We start from the raw sequence: 18,546 nt of genomic DNA on the forward strand, positions 1-18,546 counted from the left end.
GAGTTTGCATGTTCTCCCCGTGTCTGTGTGGGTTTCCTTCCACAGTCCAAAGACATGCAGGTTAGGTGCATTGGCGATCCTAAATTGTCCCTGGTGTGTGTGAGTGTTTGCCCTGCGGTGGACTGGCGCCCTGCCTGGGGTTTGCTTCCTGCCTTGTGCACTGTGTTGGCTAGGATTGGCTCCAGCAGACCACTGTGACCCTGCAGTTAGGATATAGCGGGTTGGATAATGGATGGATGGTTACCTCTGAGTGACTACATGCACCTTTTCTGTATGCAACTCTTCAAGACCAACCAACATGATCTTCATCATCTGCAGTATGATGAACTTAGCTGTGCCCAGGCAGATGACATGTTGCACGATGGCTCCACTTGTAGAGACTCACTAAGCTGACTCTACATGCCACTTACTTTATTAGCCACAACAAAGAAAATGACCCTCATTCTTTTTTGTGAACATACTTTTGTTAGTTATCCAGTATACAAGTATACAAAAATGAATAACTATGCTCTTAACAGTAATAAACTATCCTTAAAAATAATAAACCTTTTGAAATATGTTATTTCTATTTTTATACTGGGCTAAAAAAAAAAGGCTTATGATGTTTTAACATATGGACTAAAGGATTACATATTTTAAAATTGAATTTATTTTGATTACAGTCTTACTGAGCGCTGGAGCCTATCCAGGGATGATCATCAGGTACAAGGTAGGAAGCAGTCCCTCTTACAGTAAGTCGTATGCCTGTCTGTTTACTTCTATTTATTTGACTGACACCTTTATAAAAGAGGTGACTTACAACGTGTCAGATCCGATTGGTGATGTTTCTTTTCATTTTTCATAATTGGAGCACAGGCGGTTGAAGTGACTTGCTCATGGTCATGCAGTGACATTAATGGGATTTAAACTCAGAACCTTAGTGTCTGAAATCCAAAGCCTTAACCACCATGCCACACCACCTTCTCCACAGGGTCCATGGAGCTCACTTACTGAAGACAATCAAACCAACACTACCATGTACTGGGATAAAAAATGATTTTGCATTCTATCATAAAAGGTCTGGATCAATACTTCTTACTTCAAATTAATGTATGATTTACTGGTAACAATTATGCGTCAGATGTATTATTGTATCCTGTGATGGACTGGTGTACTCGATGAAAATTGTTGAGGAAACGGATCTGTGTTTTAGTGGAAACTTCAAATATAAGGAGTAAAAGCTGCACTGCCCATCAACAGGGGTTGAAATTTAAATAACCACACAGACCTCAGCATTGATATTTGCAATGCACCATCTATTGGAATGCATTTTGTAATGCAAGTAGTAATAAAATGCATTGTAATTGCCATTCCAACAGATGGTACATCACAAACATTAACAGTGCTTTTTATGAATTCCATACTAAATAGCAAGTAGCAGAGACATATTTATTGTGTTTTCATTCCAACAGATGGTGCATCACAGACATTTGTAGTAATGCATTTTATTAGTACAAATGTTTCTGTGTTTTTTTTTTCATTCCTACAAATGGTGCATCAGAAACATTTGTACTAATAAAATGCATTACTATAAATGTCTGTGATGCACCATCTGTTGGAATGGTAAAAGGACAGAAACAATTCTACTAATAAAATACATTACTATAAATGTCTGTGATGCACCATCTGTTGGAATGAAAATGCAATAAATATGTCTCTGCTACATGCTATTTAGTATGGGATTCATAAAAAGCAGTGATACTATTTTGATGCACAATCTGCTGGAAAGAAAAATACAATGCATATGTTTCTGTTATGTGACATGTTGGAATGAGAAATGAAAAGCATTTTATTACTATAAATGTGGGTAATGCACCATCTGGGCACACAGGTGGCACAGCGGTAGTGCTAATGTCTTGCAGTAAGTAGCTCTTGGGTTCACGTCCCGGGTCCTCCATGTGTGGTAGCACTTTAAGTACTCACAAAAGTACTATATAAATGTAATGAATTATTATTTTTTATTACTATATAAATGTTTATGATGTGCCATCTGTTGAGGTGACCAATGAAATACATATGTCTCTGTTACATGCCATTTGGTATAGAATTTGTAAAAGTACTGGTAATATTTGTGATGTGCAATCCATAAGCGATGCATCTGCCTCTGTTATATGTCATTTGATATGGGATTCAAAAAAGTAGTGTTAATGTTTGCAATGCACCACTTGTTGGAATGACAAATAAAATGCATTTTGATACCACAAATTTAGCATTATCACAAATGCAACATTTTTTGGAATAACAAAGACACAAGAATAGGTGGATATTTACATGCTGACGTGCCTTGAGTACTACTTTTACTAAATCTGACCAGAAGAAACGGAGGTTTAGAAAGCAGATGGATATTCTGATGTAGTAAAAGGAAGAAACCTACAAAGAATCTTTACAAAAAAAACTCACAAAAAAATTATGGTGTATTTTTGTTATGCAAAAGTATAAAAATAAATGGCATATTTATGAAACAGAAAAAGTGCATACTGAAATGTGTTAATGCTATTTGTCAAAATTCACGACACCCTTTCCGTATGCTGTGTGATATGCTGAACAAATGCAGCATTTTGCAAAGTTGATTTTGCAATTTTCTCATCGCGCTAAGTATCAGAGTTCACTTGCGGTACCGCTTTATTAGTGCGAAAATGAGAGAAACTCATTGGGCTGTGGGGCCCTCCTCACTCACGCGTCTGCTTCAGGGTGAAACCTTAACTCTGACTAGTTAGCCAACGAGAGAACTACGTAATGGATTTAGATCTTTTTTTTCTATAATTTGCTTGAACATTCCAGTTGATTTTGCGACTTCTCTCATTGCACTAAGTATCATAGTTCGCTTGCAGGAGCGATATATTCACGCTAATCAGAGAAAGAGGCTGCGGACCGAGGGGAAGGGGAAGTGTGACGCCTGGAGTGGGGAGCTGGGCAGGGCCCTCCTCACTGTCCTGTTTCACTAATATGCGGGCGAAGCCACGGGGGATGGCTAGTGTGGATATAAGAGAAACTTCCAGAAGGGCAACCAGTACTGCTCCACTAATCTGGGCTTTTGATGACACTTGAAAAGCACCTAAAGGAGTCTCGGACCTTGAGAAGAAACATTCTCTGGTTTGAAAAGGTCGAGACTGAACTGTTTGGCCTCAATTCTATGTGTCCCGTCTTAAGAAAATCAGGCACCTCAATGGCATTTCAACAGTGAAGCAGGATGCTGGTGGTAGCCTCATGCTGTGGAGTTGCTTTTCAGTGTCACAGTTGTGGACGCTTAGTTGTGAGAAAGCTGAACAGAGCAAAGTGCTGAGATATCCATAATGAAGACCTGGTCCAGCGTGCTACGGACCTTTGACTGAGTTGAAAGTTCAATTCCCAACAGGACACAAAGCAAGGACAACACAGGAGTGGCAACACAGGAATGCCCTTGACTGCCCCAGCCAGAGCCCAGAGTTGAACCCAATCAAACATCTTCAGACAGACCGGAAAGTAGCTGTGCACCAACGGTCTCCCTCCTCTGACAGAGCTGAAGGGGATCTGCAGAGAAGACTCAATTAATTTGCCACATACCATTTCTTGCATTAGGAGTTTGTTATTTCTCCACATGCTCCAGCTTACTCCACGGAGACACACACACAACAGAAGCTTGGGGTCCGAGCACACGGTCAGCTATTTGCACAACAGCCACATCGCAGATTAAGGGGCTTGCTCAAAGGCCCAATGGAGTAGCATTCCTTCTGGCCCTGGTGAGATTTGAATCCAGCAGCCATCCAGTTTCCAGCACAAATCCTTCAACCAGAAAGTCACCCCTCCACATTAATCCAGGGATCTGACGCTTGTCACGTCAAACCTAAGTACACTCCAGGCTAGAACTGCTGACAAGGGAGTGAAGGATCTGAATAATTGTGTCAATGTGGCATTTCAGGGTTTTGTTTTTAACAAATTTTCTATAATTTCTAAGATTCCGTTTTTGCTTTGTCATTCTGGAATATCGAGTGTTGCTTGATGAGGGGAAAAAAAAAATGATTTTAGCACAAGGCTGCAACACAACAAAGCCTGAGCAAACTGAAGGGGTCTTAACACTTTTTGAAGGGTCTATAAATAATCACAAGGGAGATTAATACTGTCGAGTACTTTGAAGCGAGTCTCAGGAGTTTATATTATTAATTTTTTGTGCATTGTATTGGGATGGGAATCTGTGCCACAGTGCTAATGCTTGAGGTTGAGAGAGATGCCACATGGGGACTGGCATCCCAGCTGGAATCCTCACCCTGTCAGGACACAAGTGGCATAGAAACACAGGGAAAGGCAGTTTATTCAGAGTATTGTCTTCCGCAGCATGCTAGGTGGCAGTGCCCAGGGGTTATGGTACCACCACGGTCTCCCACAGGACACATAGACAACTGTAGTTTTCTAGCTCAGTCCTGTTGGGTTCCATGGGTGTCGCCTGTGGGGTTTCAGCATCACCCAGAAGTACTGTACTCCCAAGGCACCGGAAGTACTCCTGGGTTTTACATAGAAGGAGCTGCCCACCTTAACACACGGAGCCACAATCGGGAGGAGGAAGACAAAGTTTGTTGGAGGAGTGGAGGAGAGATGACAGAGGAGTGTGGAGAATTAGAGCAGTGACTGTGGTGTGAGAAACACTTACTTGTATGAATTCCACACCAATAAATGCTTGGCTCTTACGGGAAACTTGTGTCCGAGCATTTGTGTTTGGGGAGCTGCAGTGCCCCCTGTAGGTCACAAGGTGCACAACTACAATGGATTCCATTAACACATACATGTTATAAATAAGCTTAAATGGATCCAAACAGGAAGGGGGGCAAATACATTTTCCCAGCGCTGTCTTTTTGGGAAGGTTCATTTGATCTTTATGTGATAATTGAAATAACATGTAGTTAAATCTTATCTGTAATCCTACTGGTGTGCAAGTGGACATACGCTTTGTAAGAATCGACTCCAAATGAAATGAAGTAAAATACGTCTCATCCTTTAAATATAGAGCGCACGTTTTAAATCGTATTAATTGTGTCAGAGGGGGACATTTTTGCACACTGGGGCTCTTAGGAAAAGGAACATGTAAATATTACATTTAAAACCCAGCAGATGAACAGGCAATAGGCACCCATTGTTTGGACTGGGGCGAGAAGTTAAAAGGCAAATTTCCTGGGTTATCCTGTTACTGATTATTGTGATGGCTGTCGTCGCAGATGCGTTTCGGGGTCCAGGATGACTCTGAGGACCGGAGGAGGGCTTACGCCTCCTCCAGACCATGTGGTGGCGACCACCCTGGTGCCTTTGGGGGCTTTGAAGCTCAACCCTGTAGGGGCACGTGGTCACCGCCAGGGTGGAGCCCTGGACCTCAGCACTTCCGTCACACCCGGATGCAGCCGGCACTTCCGCCACACTGGGGCGTGTCGGTGGGAGATTGCTGGAGCACATCCGGGTGCTTATAAAAGGGGCCGCCTCCCTTCATGTGATGGCTTGAGTCGGGTGGAAGAAGGACGAAGCTGGAAGGTGAGGAGTGGAGGCAGCCTGAAGAGACAAGGCAAGAGTGTGTGGCCTGGACTTTGGGGGAGTTTGGGGTTGTGTGGCATTTAACTTGAAAATAGTGCTCTGTAAATAAAGGTGTGGTGGTGATTTACAACATATCCGTCTGTCTGTGTCTGTGAACACAACACGTCCTCCAAATGCGAACCTGATTGAAAGAATTAATGATAATCAAATCCTTGATGACAGCAACACTCATATCAGTGACAAAACAATTACATTGACAATCAGGTTATGTTATTTTTTAAATGTTTCCTTTTCTTTTTCATAACTTCTTTAACACACTACTTCTCCGCTGCGAAGCGTGGGTGTTTTGCTAGTTTTAAATATAAGTAAGTTTTATTTAGTCGACAGAAATATCTTTGGTAGGAATGTAAGTTAAATTTAGTCATCATTGCATAAATGTTTCCTAAATTCAACCTACATTCCTACCAAAGATATTTCTGTCGACTAAATAGAACCTACTTGTATCCAAATAGAACTTGAAAAGATATATTTTTTCGAATCTGATCGCGCATTTTAGATCGACTTGACTACATTGAGCCCCGTGCTACTGTGCTCTCGCCTGCCTGCCTCAGTAAGTCACCGTCGCTTCGCTCTTACTTTTTTTTACCGTTCATTCAATCATGGCTAGTCGCGAAAAAAATTGAAAATGGAAGGAGGATTACACTGAGTACGGCTTTACCAAAACAATTATTGATGGAGAATAAAGTATCTATTATTCATAAAGCTTCAATTGGTGATGTTTATCTGCGTTAACCTCATATTTTTTCATACTTCTTCTCAAACCAAGGGGGTGCGAAATCGGCCTCGTCCGTCACAGGGGGTGCGAGGGTAAAACGAATCGGGAAGCGCTGTTTTAAATGTACTTTACATTGTCTTGTGTAATAGAAGTTAGTATTGCTTTTCCTGAAATCTTTCATTGTGTGTTTACTCACCGCCCAATTTAAACAAACCTATCTGCTATTATCAGTAAATTTCAAGAGTTCCCATTCTCTTAATAAAACTGGGTGGCGTAGTCGGATATTTTAATGGTGTCTAAGTTTGATTACCAGTAAGTGTGACCAGACACCTGTCACAGTTGTGTAAGTTAAAACAGCACTGAACGATCTGCCCAACTCTTAAGTCAGGTATGGAGATCCAAACACACACACACAGAGAGAGAGGGGGGCTTCATTCCTCCTGCGTGGATTTGCGGAGCCGTAGCCTCTGACCGGATTCTTCCGTTCTCTCCGGCCAGATTCCACTATCTGACTGTAACCATGGTTACAGCAGGGCAGAGCACCGTTACCACAGCAACGCTTACGGTAAAGTGTAGTGACATTTAATGTGCAATGGATACGGACAACACTAGAAGTTGTCATCTTGTCGTCCACTCATCCCAACGGTGAATTGCTGACAAATGACAGAAGTGTGGAGATCACATCAAATATTTTGCCTTCAGTTCTAACTATGAAACTTAACACACTCACGTGCGCTGTGAACGTGCCAGGATGTGAAGGATTGTACCGTAGGAGTGTCTGACAGCCCTTGGCTTGTCTCCTTTTGCTGACTATGCCAGATCTCTCTTTTTTTATATTCAGCCATTTACAGCGTATTAGTCTGCAAAAGGCTTACGGATGATGGTGACTAATGCCTCCGCGACGTCACTGCCGTTGTGACATGACAGCCGTGCAGGATTTAGCTGTGGCACTGCAGGCTGCTGCTTCATACAGACACACCCCAGCCATAGTGCTGCATCAGTTCTCGGCTTTTGCTAACTGAGAGAATGTGAAGGATGCAGGTGGTGAATTCACAGTGGGCTGTTGCGTCAGTGGCTCATGTGATTAAAACAAAAAAAAAGCAAAGTTACAAGCAAGTCCTTTATAAAGCTGTGGGAATGGCAGGGTGGGCAAGAGAAAAAGGAACTGGTCCACCGAAAGAAATTGTAAGGCATGAATGGTTAAAATGGCACTAGTAAATAACATGTAACACCAGGTATGGAATGGGGTGAAATCTCCAGCAGCACAAACATTAAAATCCAACCCCTGAACGGCGTGCTGCATTTCTGAGCCGCCTCATACCAGCAGTGTTGTCTCATTTCAAGCATGAGTGCATTGATTACATTATACACACAGTACATGGCAGCCTACTTATTCATAAAGAAAATATGGAGCAAATTATTAGTAGGCTAATTGCTCTTCTGACAGCTTTTTCGTTTCTCTGCATGCACGATATTATCCACCTTAATAAAAGGATAAATGCCTGTGTGTCTGTCTGTGTGTGTCCATCCGGTTGCTGTGTCCCTGACATTGCAAAAGGCGGCGCATCACAAACATCTGTAGCAATAAAATGCATTGCACATCACAAATATTAGCAATGCTTTTAAGAATTCCATGCCAAATGACATATAACAGAGTCATATGCATTGCATTGGCCATTTCAACAGATGGTGCATCACAAACATTTGCAGTAATAGAATCCATTGCATTGGCCATTCCAACAGATGGTGCATCACAAACATTTGCAGTAATAGAATCCATTGCATTAATCATTCCAACAGATGGTGCATCACAAACATTTGCAGTAATAAAATCCATTGCATTAATCACTCCAACAGATGGTGCATCACAAACATTAACCCTGCTTTTACGAATCTCATACCAAATGGCATTTGACTTAGACATATGCATTGCATTTGCCATTCCAACACACGGTACACCACAAACATTTTTAGCAAGAAAATTCAGTGCATTTATCATTCCAGTAGATCACACTTTACACACATTAACACTGCTTTTATAAATCCCATACCAAATGACATATAACAAAGACCCCTGCATTTTACTGGTTATCCCAACACAAGGAGCGTCACAAACATTTGCAGTAATCAAATACATTGCATTTGTCATTCCAACAGATTGCTCATCACAAACATTAGCACTGCTTTTACGAACCCCTTTCCAAAGAGTATATACAGTCATATGAAAAAGTTTGGGAACCCGTCTCAGCCTGCATAATAATTGACTCTCCTTTCAACAATAAAGATACCAGTGGTATGTCTTTCATTTCCTAGGAACATCTGAGCACTGCGGTGTTTTCCAAACAAAGATTTTTAGTGAAGCAGTATTTAGTTGTATGAAATTGAATCAAATGTGAAAAACTGGCTGTGCAAAAATGTGGGTCCCCTTGTCATTTTGCTGATTTGAATGCCTGTCACTGCTCAATGCTGATTACTTGCAACACCAAATTGGTTGGATGAGCTTGTCAAGCCTTGAACTTCATAGACAGGTGTGTCCAATCATGAGTGGTAAAAGGTATTTAAGGTGGTCAATTACAAGTTGTGCTTCCCTTTGACTCTCCTCTGAAGAGCGACAGACAGCATGAGATCCTCAAAGCAACTCTCAAAAGATCTGAAAACAAAGATTGTTCAGTCTCATGGTTTAGGGGAAGGCTACAAAAAGCTCTCAGAGGTCTGAACTGTCAGTTTCAACTGTAAGGAATGGAATCAGGAAATGGAAGGCCACAGGCACAGTTGCTGTTAAACCCAGCAGGTCTGGCAGGCCAAGAAAAATACAGGAGCGGCATATGAGCAGGATTGTGAGAATGGTTACAGACAACCCACAGATCACCTCCAAAGACCTGCAAGAACATCTCGCTGCAGATGGTGTATCTGTACATCGTTCTACAATTCAGAGCAATTTGCACAAAGAACATCTGTATGGCAGGGTGATGAGAAAGAAGCCCTTTCTGCACTCACGCCACAAACAGAGTCACTTGTATGCCAATGCTCATTTAGACAAGCCAGATTCATTTTGGAACAAAGTGCTTTGGACTGATGAGACAAAAATTGAGTTATTTGGTCAGAACAAAAAGTGCTTTGCATGGTGGAAGAAGAACACTGCATTCAAAGAAAAGCACCTGCTACCTCCTGTCAAATTTGGTGGAGGTTCCATCATGCTGTGGGGCTGTATGGCTAGTTCAGGGACTGGAGCCCTTGTTAAAGTCGAAGATCGGATAAATTCAACCCAATATCAACAAATTCTTCAGGATAATGTTCAAACATCAGTCACAAAGTTGAAGTTACGCAGGGTTGGATATTCCAGCAAGACAATGAGCCAAAACACAGTTCGAAATCTACAAAGGCATTCATGCTGAGGCGAAGTACAATGTTCTGGAATGGCTGTCACAGTCCACTGACTTGAATATCATCAAAAATTTATGAGATGATTTGAAGCAGGCTGTCCTTCAAATTGAACTGAACTGGAGAGATTTTGTATGAAGAATGGTCAGAAAGACCTCCATCCAGAGTCCAGACACTCATTAAATGCTATAGGAGGACAGCGTCTAGAGGCTCTGTTATAGATTTACAAAAGGAGGCTCAACTAAGTATTGATGTCATATCTCTGTTGGGGTGCCCACATTTATGCACCTGTCTAATTTTGTTATGATGCATATTGCATATTTTCTGTTAATCCAATAAACTTAATGTCACTGCTGAAATCCTACTGTTTCCATAAGGCATGTCATATATTAAAAGGAAGTTGCTACTTTGAAAGCTCAGCCAATGAGAAACATAAATCCAAAAAATTAAGATGGGTTCCCAAATTTTTTCATATGACTGTAACAAAGATACTGTACATGTATTGCATTTGTCATTCCAACAGATGGCGCATAACCCTGCTTTTGCAAATCTCATACCAAATGGCACTTGACAGAGACATATGCAATGCATTTGCCATTCCAACAGAAGCCACAAACATTTTTAGTGATAAAATTCATTGCATTTATCATTCCAGTAGATCACATTAATGAATACCATACCAAATAGTATATAGCAGACACCTCTTCATTGTATTGGTTACCCCAACACATGGACCATCACAAACATTTGTCGTAATAAAAAGCATTGCTTTTGTCACTCCAATAGATGGTACATCACAGACATTAGCACTGCTTTTACGGTTTCCATTCCAACTGGTATATTACAGGGCCATATGCATTGCATTTGTCACTCCAACAGATGGCGCATCAAAAACATTTGCAGAAATAAAAATACATTGCATTTATCATTCCATTGCAAACATTAACACTGCTTTTATGAATCCCATATCAAATGGCATATAACATAAACATAAGCATTGCATGGTGCACTTGCAAACATTAACGCTTAAGTCTACATTGTTTAGATTTCAACGGGTAGCACAGCTAGTATTCACATCATCTGACACCTCCACCAACCACATGATGTCTTCATCTCCTCCATCTACATCATGGCGCACATCTTCACCCAGTCATTCTCTGCCTTTTGCTCCACATGCTTGAACCCTTTGTTTGTTTCTCCTCAGTACGGCACCTCTCACCATCTATCTTCCCATTACTTTATGACACTCCATACATCAACCTGATCTTTCTCCTCTCTGCCCTTTCTAATGTGATAGACATTGATTAACTGATACCCTGACCAGGACAGAAGGTGTGGTGTATACCCAGCCAGAAGGCTGCCACTGTGGAGAGACGGTCAAGATGAATCAGCACCTCAACCAGGTTAGGTGGCAGGAATAGCTGATGGACACAGGAGGGCTGCCTTTCGAGAGCAACTGTTCCTCCAGTACACTAGATGGCAGTGTTTGGGCAAACACAGAGCTACATGGGAGCTGTACGTCAGGAGGGCAACCCTGTTGAGTTCCTCGGGATCCCAGCAGAAGGCAAGTTGAAAATGACTGTACCACCTGGGCTGGTCCTGGGTGTAATGTTCTTCCACCAGATGTACTGTGGGGTCCAGCGGAAAAACGCCCGCTCTGCCTTAATCGGGGAGTCAGAGCTTGGAGGCGGTGGGCAAAGCTTGATCGTAAGGACAGCAGGGAGGAACAAGGAATCTGAGTGCTTTGATTCTATGGAAAACAATGTCGTAAACTGAGACTTGTAGTTATGTCTGAGGCTTGGGGGTCTGAAGTGCCCCCCTTACTGGTCATACAACTTTATGTGTTTTATTGGGATTGACAAATTTTTAGTAGACCTTAGACACCATTTGGCCACTTTCAGATTGATTTCTGTGTGTGTCGTGTGGGAGAGGATGCAAGACAATGTACGTAACAAAAAAATAAGTGAGTCCGTCCAAATGAAATCTGAATAGAGTTATAAGCAACAGTAGGAGAACAAATAAGATAAAAGTACGATAAGAGGTGAAGATTTCACTAGGATAACTGCAACGGACTTACACATTGTAGGCATCCCTGAACCCAATTTGTCAGGATGTCCTGTCTTTGGATAAAAACAAATTACTCCGTCCAAATAAAACTTGGCACAGTTTAGCAGCATAATAAAATGTTAGATACTCAGTACAAATTGAGTAAAGCCCTTTCATTAGATTTGGTTCTACTGAACATTTTGACGTCTTTTGTGTACATTTGGTTCCCAAGAACAGCAGAACTGGGAAGCGGGAATTTCAACAAGACATTATTCTATTTCTTGCCATCCTGTACTGAGTCCAAAAATGAACAGGAAAAAAAAAAAATCACCTTTACATTTAGATGTATTTTTATGTTAAAAACGAATCCTGTGTATGGCGTGAGAGACAACATTCACGAATGTGATTTCTGAACAAAGACTGCCTATTCCAGTTGTGAGGCCAGCAAATTTCCAATCGCTAAACAGCCGCACCATTTTTGCTGTGCTACGACTTAGACATTAAATGTATAGTTACTTCACACAGACATCACCCACAAAGAACACACGGGGGAAAAACTCACCACTGGAGAGGACGACAATGCAATGTTGCCAATGGAGGCTTTCAGTTCGTCAACCGAAACGCCGCTATCGTTTAAGCCATCCTTGGCTTGCAATGGTCGGATTTTAATTTTAAACTTTCTTCTGTGATCTTCTTCCTCTTCCGACTCACTGGAGGAAAAAAAGTGCTTTCCTTTGGAAGTAGGTGACTGTCAGTTAAAGGAGATAATTATTCATCTGGAAAATTGGCAAAATAATTACAGAAGAAGAGAAAAAAATGGAAGTCATTAAACTTGAACACAAATTCCATGTCCCTGTGACTTGAAGGATTGTTTTCCGGTGCCGCCTGCCTGTGGCTAAAGATGTCAGAGCTCGGGATTATGGTGTGCAGAGCTGTAAGCATCACATTTGGTCACTGTCACTTTAATTTATGCTTTAAAGGGGTATGATGACATGTATGTGATTGTGGGGTACATTAGCATATTCTACTCTTGAGATTTAGAATATGTAGATTGTACGAGGAATATTAGATGCTCTATAGGAGCGGTGCAACTTGACCTCTTTCAAATCAAACATACATTAGAACACTAGAACACTCTGGACGAGAACGGGCCATTCAGCCCAACAAAGCTCACCAGTCCTGTCCAATTATTTCTTCCAAGAAAACATCAAGTCGAGTTTTGAAAGTCCCTAACGTCTTACTGTCTACCACACTACTTGGTAGCTTATTCCAAGTGTCTATCGTTCTTTGTGTAAAGAAAAACTTCCTAATGTTTGTGCGAAATTTACCCTTAACAAGTTTCCAACTGTGTCCCCATGTTGATGAACTCATTTTAAAATACAAGTCTCGATTCACTGCACTGATTCCCTTCATAATTTTAAACACTTCACTCAGGTCACCTCTTAATCTTCTTTTGCTTAAACTGTAAAGGCTCAGCTCTTTTAATCTTTTCCTCATAACTCATCCCCTGTAGCCCCTGAATCAGCCTCGTCGCTCTTCTCCTGACCTTCTCTAGTGCTGCTCTGTCCTTTTTGTAGCCTGGAGACCAAAACTGCACACAGGACTCCAGATGAGGCCTCACCAGTGTGTTATAAAGCCTGACCAGAACCTCCTGTGACTTGTACTCCACACATCAAGGCGCTATATAAGCTGACATTCTGTTAGCCTTCATAATGGCTTCTGAACACTGTCGGGAAGACGATAGCTTCCCTAAATCCTTCTCATAAGGTGTACTCTCAATTTTCCGACTGCCCATTGTGTATTCAAACCTAACACTTTTACTTCCTATGTGTAATACTTTACATTTACTGACATTAAATTTCATCTGCCACAAGCCTGTATGCTATCCAAGTCCTTCTGTAATGATATAACGGATTCCAAATTATCTGCTAATCCACCTAATCTTGGTATCATCTGCAGTCGTAACCAGCTTGTTACTTCTATTCCTATCTAAATCATTTAAATATATATTAAAAATAGCAGCAGCCCCAGCACTGACCCCTGCTGGACACCACTCTTAACATCGGCCAGTTCAGTCCCGTGGCCTGGAACCCCTGCAGATTTTATTTTTTTCCCCAGCCGTTTGGAGTTTTTTTTTGTTTTTTCTATCCACCCTGGCCATCGCACCTTACTCCTTTTCTATGTTAAATAATGTTTTCTTATTTTGTCTTTTATTTTTCTTTTCTTCATTATGTAAAGCGCTTTGAGCTACTTTTTGTATGAAAATGAGCTATATAAATAAATGTTGTTGTTGATGAGGTTCCTCGCACCATCACCCTCTGCTTCCTGTGTCTGTGCTAATTCTGCACCCATCTACACACAACACCCTGAACTCCCACTTCTTTTATGGAGACAAGTTTATTAAGGCAGGACCGAGCTGAATGCCAAGCACAAAGTCTTTTATGTACGCCATAAACTGCCAGAATATGCTTGTTCCACAGAGAAAGAGAGTATATGGAGTTGTATTGCACACTATAAATATAACCAGCAAAGTCGTCCTATCACAGCACCCGTCTCATATTTTGGGTCTTCCGTCTAGTTGGTTTATACAGAGTGTAGCAGCCAGTAATACCCCGACCCTAAAGCTGAAGCTCCACACAAACCAAATCATCCAGCCATTCATTCATTTTTTGAGCTCCCGTCCTATCTGCTGGGATTAGCCACTTGCCAATTGTGTGCAAATTGCAAATCTTATTAAGACAAAGGAAATAAAAGACAGACAGCAGACTTAACGCCTCCCACTTGCAACCCCGTTCTTTATGCTGCCCGTGACGACTTTTAAAATGAACACTAAACACATCATAGCTTGGAAGCTTCCGGCTTTTTTCTTTTTTAGTAGCACGACAGAAGAGATGGCTCCAAACTCCACCCCAGCCAACTGGCAGGCAGAAGATAAATACACAGTGGCATAATTCCTACATAAGCTGCTCACGGGCTTCACTCAGCCACACATGGACGCTCTCTTTCTCTTTCAATCTCTTTAGGGTCTTGTGGCAGCAGTGAGACAAAACCATCAAGTTAATAAAAGGAAGAGAACCCAAGCAGCCTATCCATTTAGATCAGAAAGTCTTTAGGGGACGATAACGATGTCACTTACAACAGTCGAGTCAGATCCGTTAAAGTGTTCTGATGTTAAGACATAATGGGACAATTGGGTGTACAATTGGTCAATAACACAAGCTCCTAAATGTTGCTTCTAAATGATATAATTGATGATGTCATGTAGTGCCTTCGGTGGCGCAGTGGTAGCGCTGCCGCCTCGCAGTTAGGAGACCCGGGTTCGCTTCCCGGGTCCTCTCTGCGTGGAGTTTGCATGTTCTCCCGTGTCTCGTGGGTTTCCGCTGGTTTCCTCCCACAATCCAAAGACATGCGGGTTAGGTGGATTGGCGATTCTAAATTGGCCCTAGTGTGTGCTTGGTGTGTGGGTGTGTTTGTGTGTGTCCTGTGGTGGGTTGGCACTCTGCCCTGGATTGGTTCCTGCCTTGTGGCCTGTGTTGGCTGGGATTGGCTCCAGCAGACCCCCGTGACCCTGTATTCGGATTCAGCGGGTTGGAAAATGGATGGATGGATGTAGTGCCTTTCAAAAAACATTATTATGAAGAATTAAAAACAAGCTTTAGTTAATATTGTAGTGTCTTCCATAAATTAGATTAAATCACATATAACGGTTTTCTCAGTGAGCCATACCATGAATCAGATTTTATACAGGACATATACACAATGGGGAACATAATTTAATGTCTAAGAATATCATATTTTAAAATGTTAATGTCTAATGTAAGGAAGCTGTATGAGCGAGTCTCTGCACTGAGACACTCACGACTTGCCAGATCAGATAAGAGCTTTGTTAAGTGCTGCACTGAGAGGATTTAAGGCTTTGCATCGATTTGGTTGTAACTGACCGGCCAGCTCTCCTGGGGGAATACAGGTGGCTGAGATGAATGGGAAATCGAAATGTGGATGAGTCACTCTGAAAACGGGACTGGAATGAAGCAGGGAGTCACCTGGCACTTTACGATATCCCGTTGGTCTGGGAGGAACATCAAGGAAATTGGGACTATCATAAAGACATGGGGCAGCAAGGAACTTTGGGCTCTCTTAGACCAGATGATGACCTGAAGTTAGCTGACCCGAAATAATTGATTAAACCTACAAGTTTATGTGCTACTTGAACTACACATTTAGCACCATCAAGCTGAATGGTTTGCAAAGCTACATGGGATTTGGGGTATTCTGTTAAGGTCTACATAAAAAGGGGTAAATTGGACCATCATAAAGGCAGGGGTAACAAAGAACTTCAGGCTCTCTTAGACCAGATGATGACCAGAAACAACTGATTATAACTACAAGTTTATGTGCTACTTGAACTACACATTTAGCACCATCAAGCTGAATGGTTTGCAAAGCCACATTCTAGTGGGCAATGCTGAACTACAGTGCCAGAAAGTGTGGTTAGATAATGGGATTTGGGGCATTCTGTTAAGGTCTACATAAAAAAAGGGGTGAATTGGGATATCATAAAGGCAGGGGTAGCAAAAAAGTTCAGGCTCTCTCAGACCAGATGAAAACCTGACCAGAAAACAATCGATTGTAACCACAAATTTATGTCCCACCTAAAAGCTACACATTTAGCACTATCAGGTTGTATGGTTTTCAAAGTCATGTTCGAGTTGCTTCTGTTTATGGCACTGGTTATAATAAAAAATGTGTTAACTTTCCTACTGTCTGTTTAGATACTCGGTCTAATTGCCTGGAGTTACAGGTGTCAAAGGAATGAGGGGAGTGCTGAACTACAGAGTCTGAGAGTAGAGTAGGAGACTCGGCAAGTGTTGTTAAGGTCTGCGTAAAAAGAGGTAAAATGGAGACAATAGGGCCACAGTAGGACCAGGCCATGATAAAACAAGTGCCTTTCATAGTGACCTTAATACAAATAACTTGGTGTGTTTAATAATGGCCTGTCTCATATAATACAAATTAACTCTTTTATATAGTACCTTTCAGGGTGGCACAATGGTAGTGCTGCTGCCTCGCAGTTAGGAGACCCGGGTTCGCTTCCCAGGTCCTCCCTGCATGGAGTTTGCATGTTCTCCCCGTGTCTGTGTGGGTTTCCTCCCACAGTCTAAAGACATGCAGGTTAGGTGGATTGGCGATTCTAAATTGTCCCTAGTGTGTGCTTGGCGTGTGTCCTGCGGTGGGTTGGCGCCCTGCCCGGGATTGGTCCTTGTGTTGGCTGGGATTGGCTCACGTGACCCTGTGTTTGGATTCAATGGGTTGGAAAATGGATGGATATAGTACCTTTCATGGCAAGTTGAATCTCAAAGCTTAATGAGAGCTATCGGGATCTATTCTACTTATGAATTTTTACTTTATATGACGCATTTTATAGTAAGTGTTATCACACGACACTTTCCACAGAAATGATAATGATCTCCAGTGCGTTCCATTGTGGATTATTACAAATCACATTTTTAATATAGTATTGTGTATCTGACAGTGAGTATCAAAAACTTTATTTGCTTTATTATCAATAATTTTCATAATGAATGCCCTCACTTTCCACTTCATTCACAAACCTTCATCTTCTTCTTTCAAGGTGAATACTATAAGGAAAGCACTTAATGTCCTTTATCAAGCGGCACTATATAATAATATACATATAAAAAAGTCATTTTTAAAAACCACGTTAATATTAAGTTAAAAAGTATATTAAAAAGTCAAAAATAAGTCTCTCATACATCACTCGTAAAATTAAAGGTGGGCACTTTTGTTAAGATTTTAAGAAGTGTTTTTTGAATGTTGATTGATGAAAAGCACCCACGCTTTAATTTTACAAGTAATGTATAAGAGATTCATTTTTTATGCTTTAGTACACTTTTTAACTTAATGTAAGCGTGGTTTTTAAAAAGTATTTTTTATATATATATTATTTTCAACTTTTTAGTCTTGTGTTTGTTTTAGTATAATCAATATTTTAACACTTCCTTTAATATTTCTATTCGTTACTAGCACCATCTATTGGTGAAATCTCCAACTATTCTTCATATCCATCCATCCATCCTCTACCGCTTATCCGAGGTCGGGTCGCCGGGGCAGCAGCTTAAGCAGAGACTATTCTTCATATGAAAATTAAATTTCTTAATTAACATGGATTAATTGATCAATTAGTGAAACTGATTATTGATTCTTGTATTGTCATCAGAAGTAAGAGCGCAAAATTTCAAGTCATTTAGACAATAGGAAGTGGGTTAAATATCGATTACAAGATTTGTAGCAGACAACAAACGGGTGAAGTTAAAATAAGCGTGGTAATAAAATTTAAACAAATCCAGCTGAAACAGATTTGTCTAATCCATCAGCTTCAATAACCTCGCTTCTTCACACCCTTTTGAGGGTGAACTTTTTATTACTAAGTTTTAAATAGGCAGATTAGAGTTTGAAAAGGATATAGGCAGAATCCTCTGGTCGAATACTGTAACCTTCTTCGTCAACTTCTGGGGAATTCTGGGAAGAAAGAAGTGATCATGGTCAATAGGGATGACTTTTACGAAGTCCATTAATAATCTTAGCATCCATCATAGAAACTCCACAAATAAATAAATAAATGTCCAAAGCCAGAAAATATATATATATATATACATATATATACACAAACATACATACATATATATACATACATATACATACATACATATATATATATATATACATATATATACATACATACATATATATACATATATATATATATATATATATATATATATATATATATA

The 18,546-nt window shown here is 40.9% G+C and overlaps 1 protein-coding gene across 9 annotated transcripts in view; it reads right to left on the bottom strand.

The window, feature by feature from the left end:
• Positions 1-18,546, bottom strand: part of sgip1a (SH3GL interacting endocytic adaptor 1a) — a 305,775-nt gene that overhangs the window by 167,681 nt on the left and 119,548 nt on the right. For all 9 annotated transcript variants that reach the window (XM_039735498.1, XM_039735495.1, XM_039735501.1 and 6 more), the window contains 2 exons: positions 18,220-18,274; positions 12,297-12,478 (listed from right to left, as the gene is read on the bottom strand). In XM_039735498.1, the coding sequence (XP_039591432.1) occupies positions 12,297-12,478; positions 18,220-18,274 (237 nt within the window). The remainder of the gene's footprint in view (positions 1-12,296; positions 12,479-18,219; positions 18,275-18,546) is intronic.

The sequence above is a fragment of the Polypterus senegalus genome, chromosome 14, assembly GCF_016835505.1.
Source record: "Polypterus senegalus isolate Bchr_013 chromosome 14, ASM1683550v1, whole genome shotgun sequence".
Taxonomy (NCBI): domain Eukaryota; kingdom Metazoa; phylum Chordata; class Cladistia; order Polypteriformes; family Polypteridae; genus Polypterus; species Polypterus senegalus.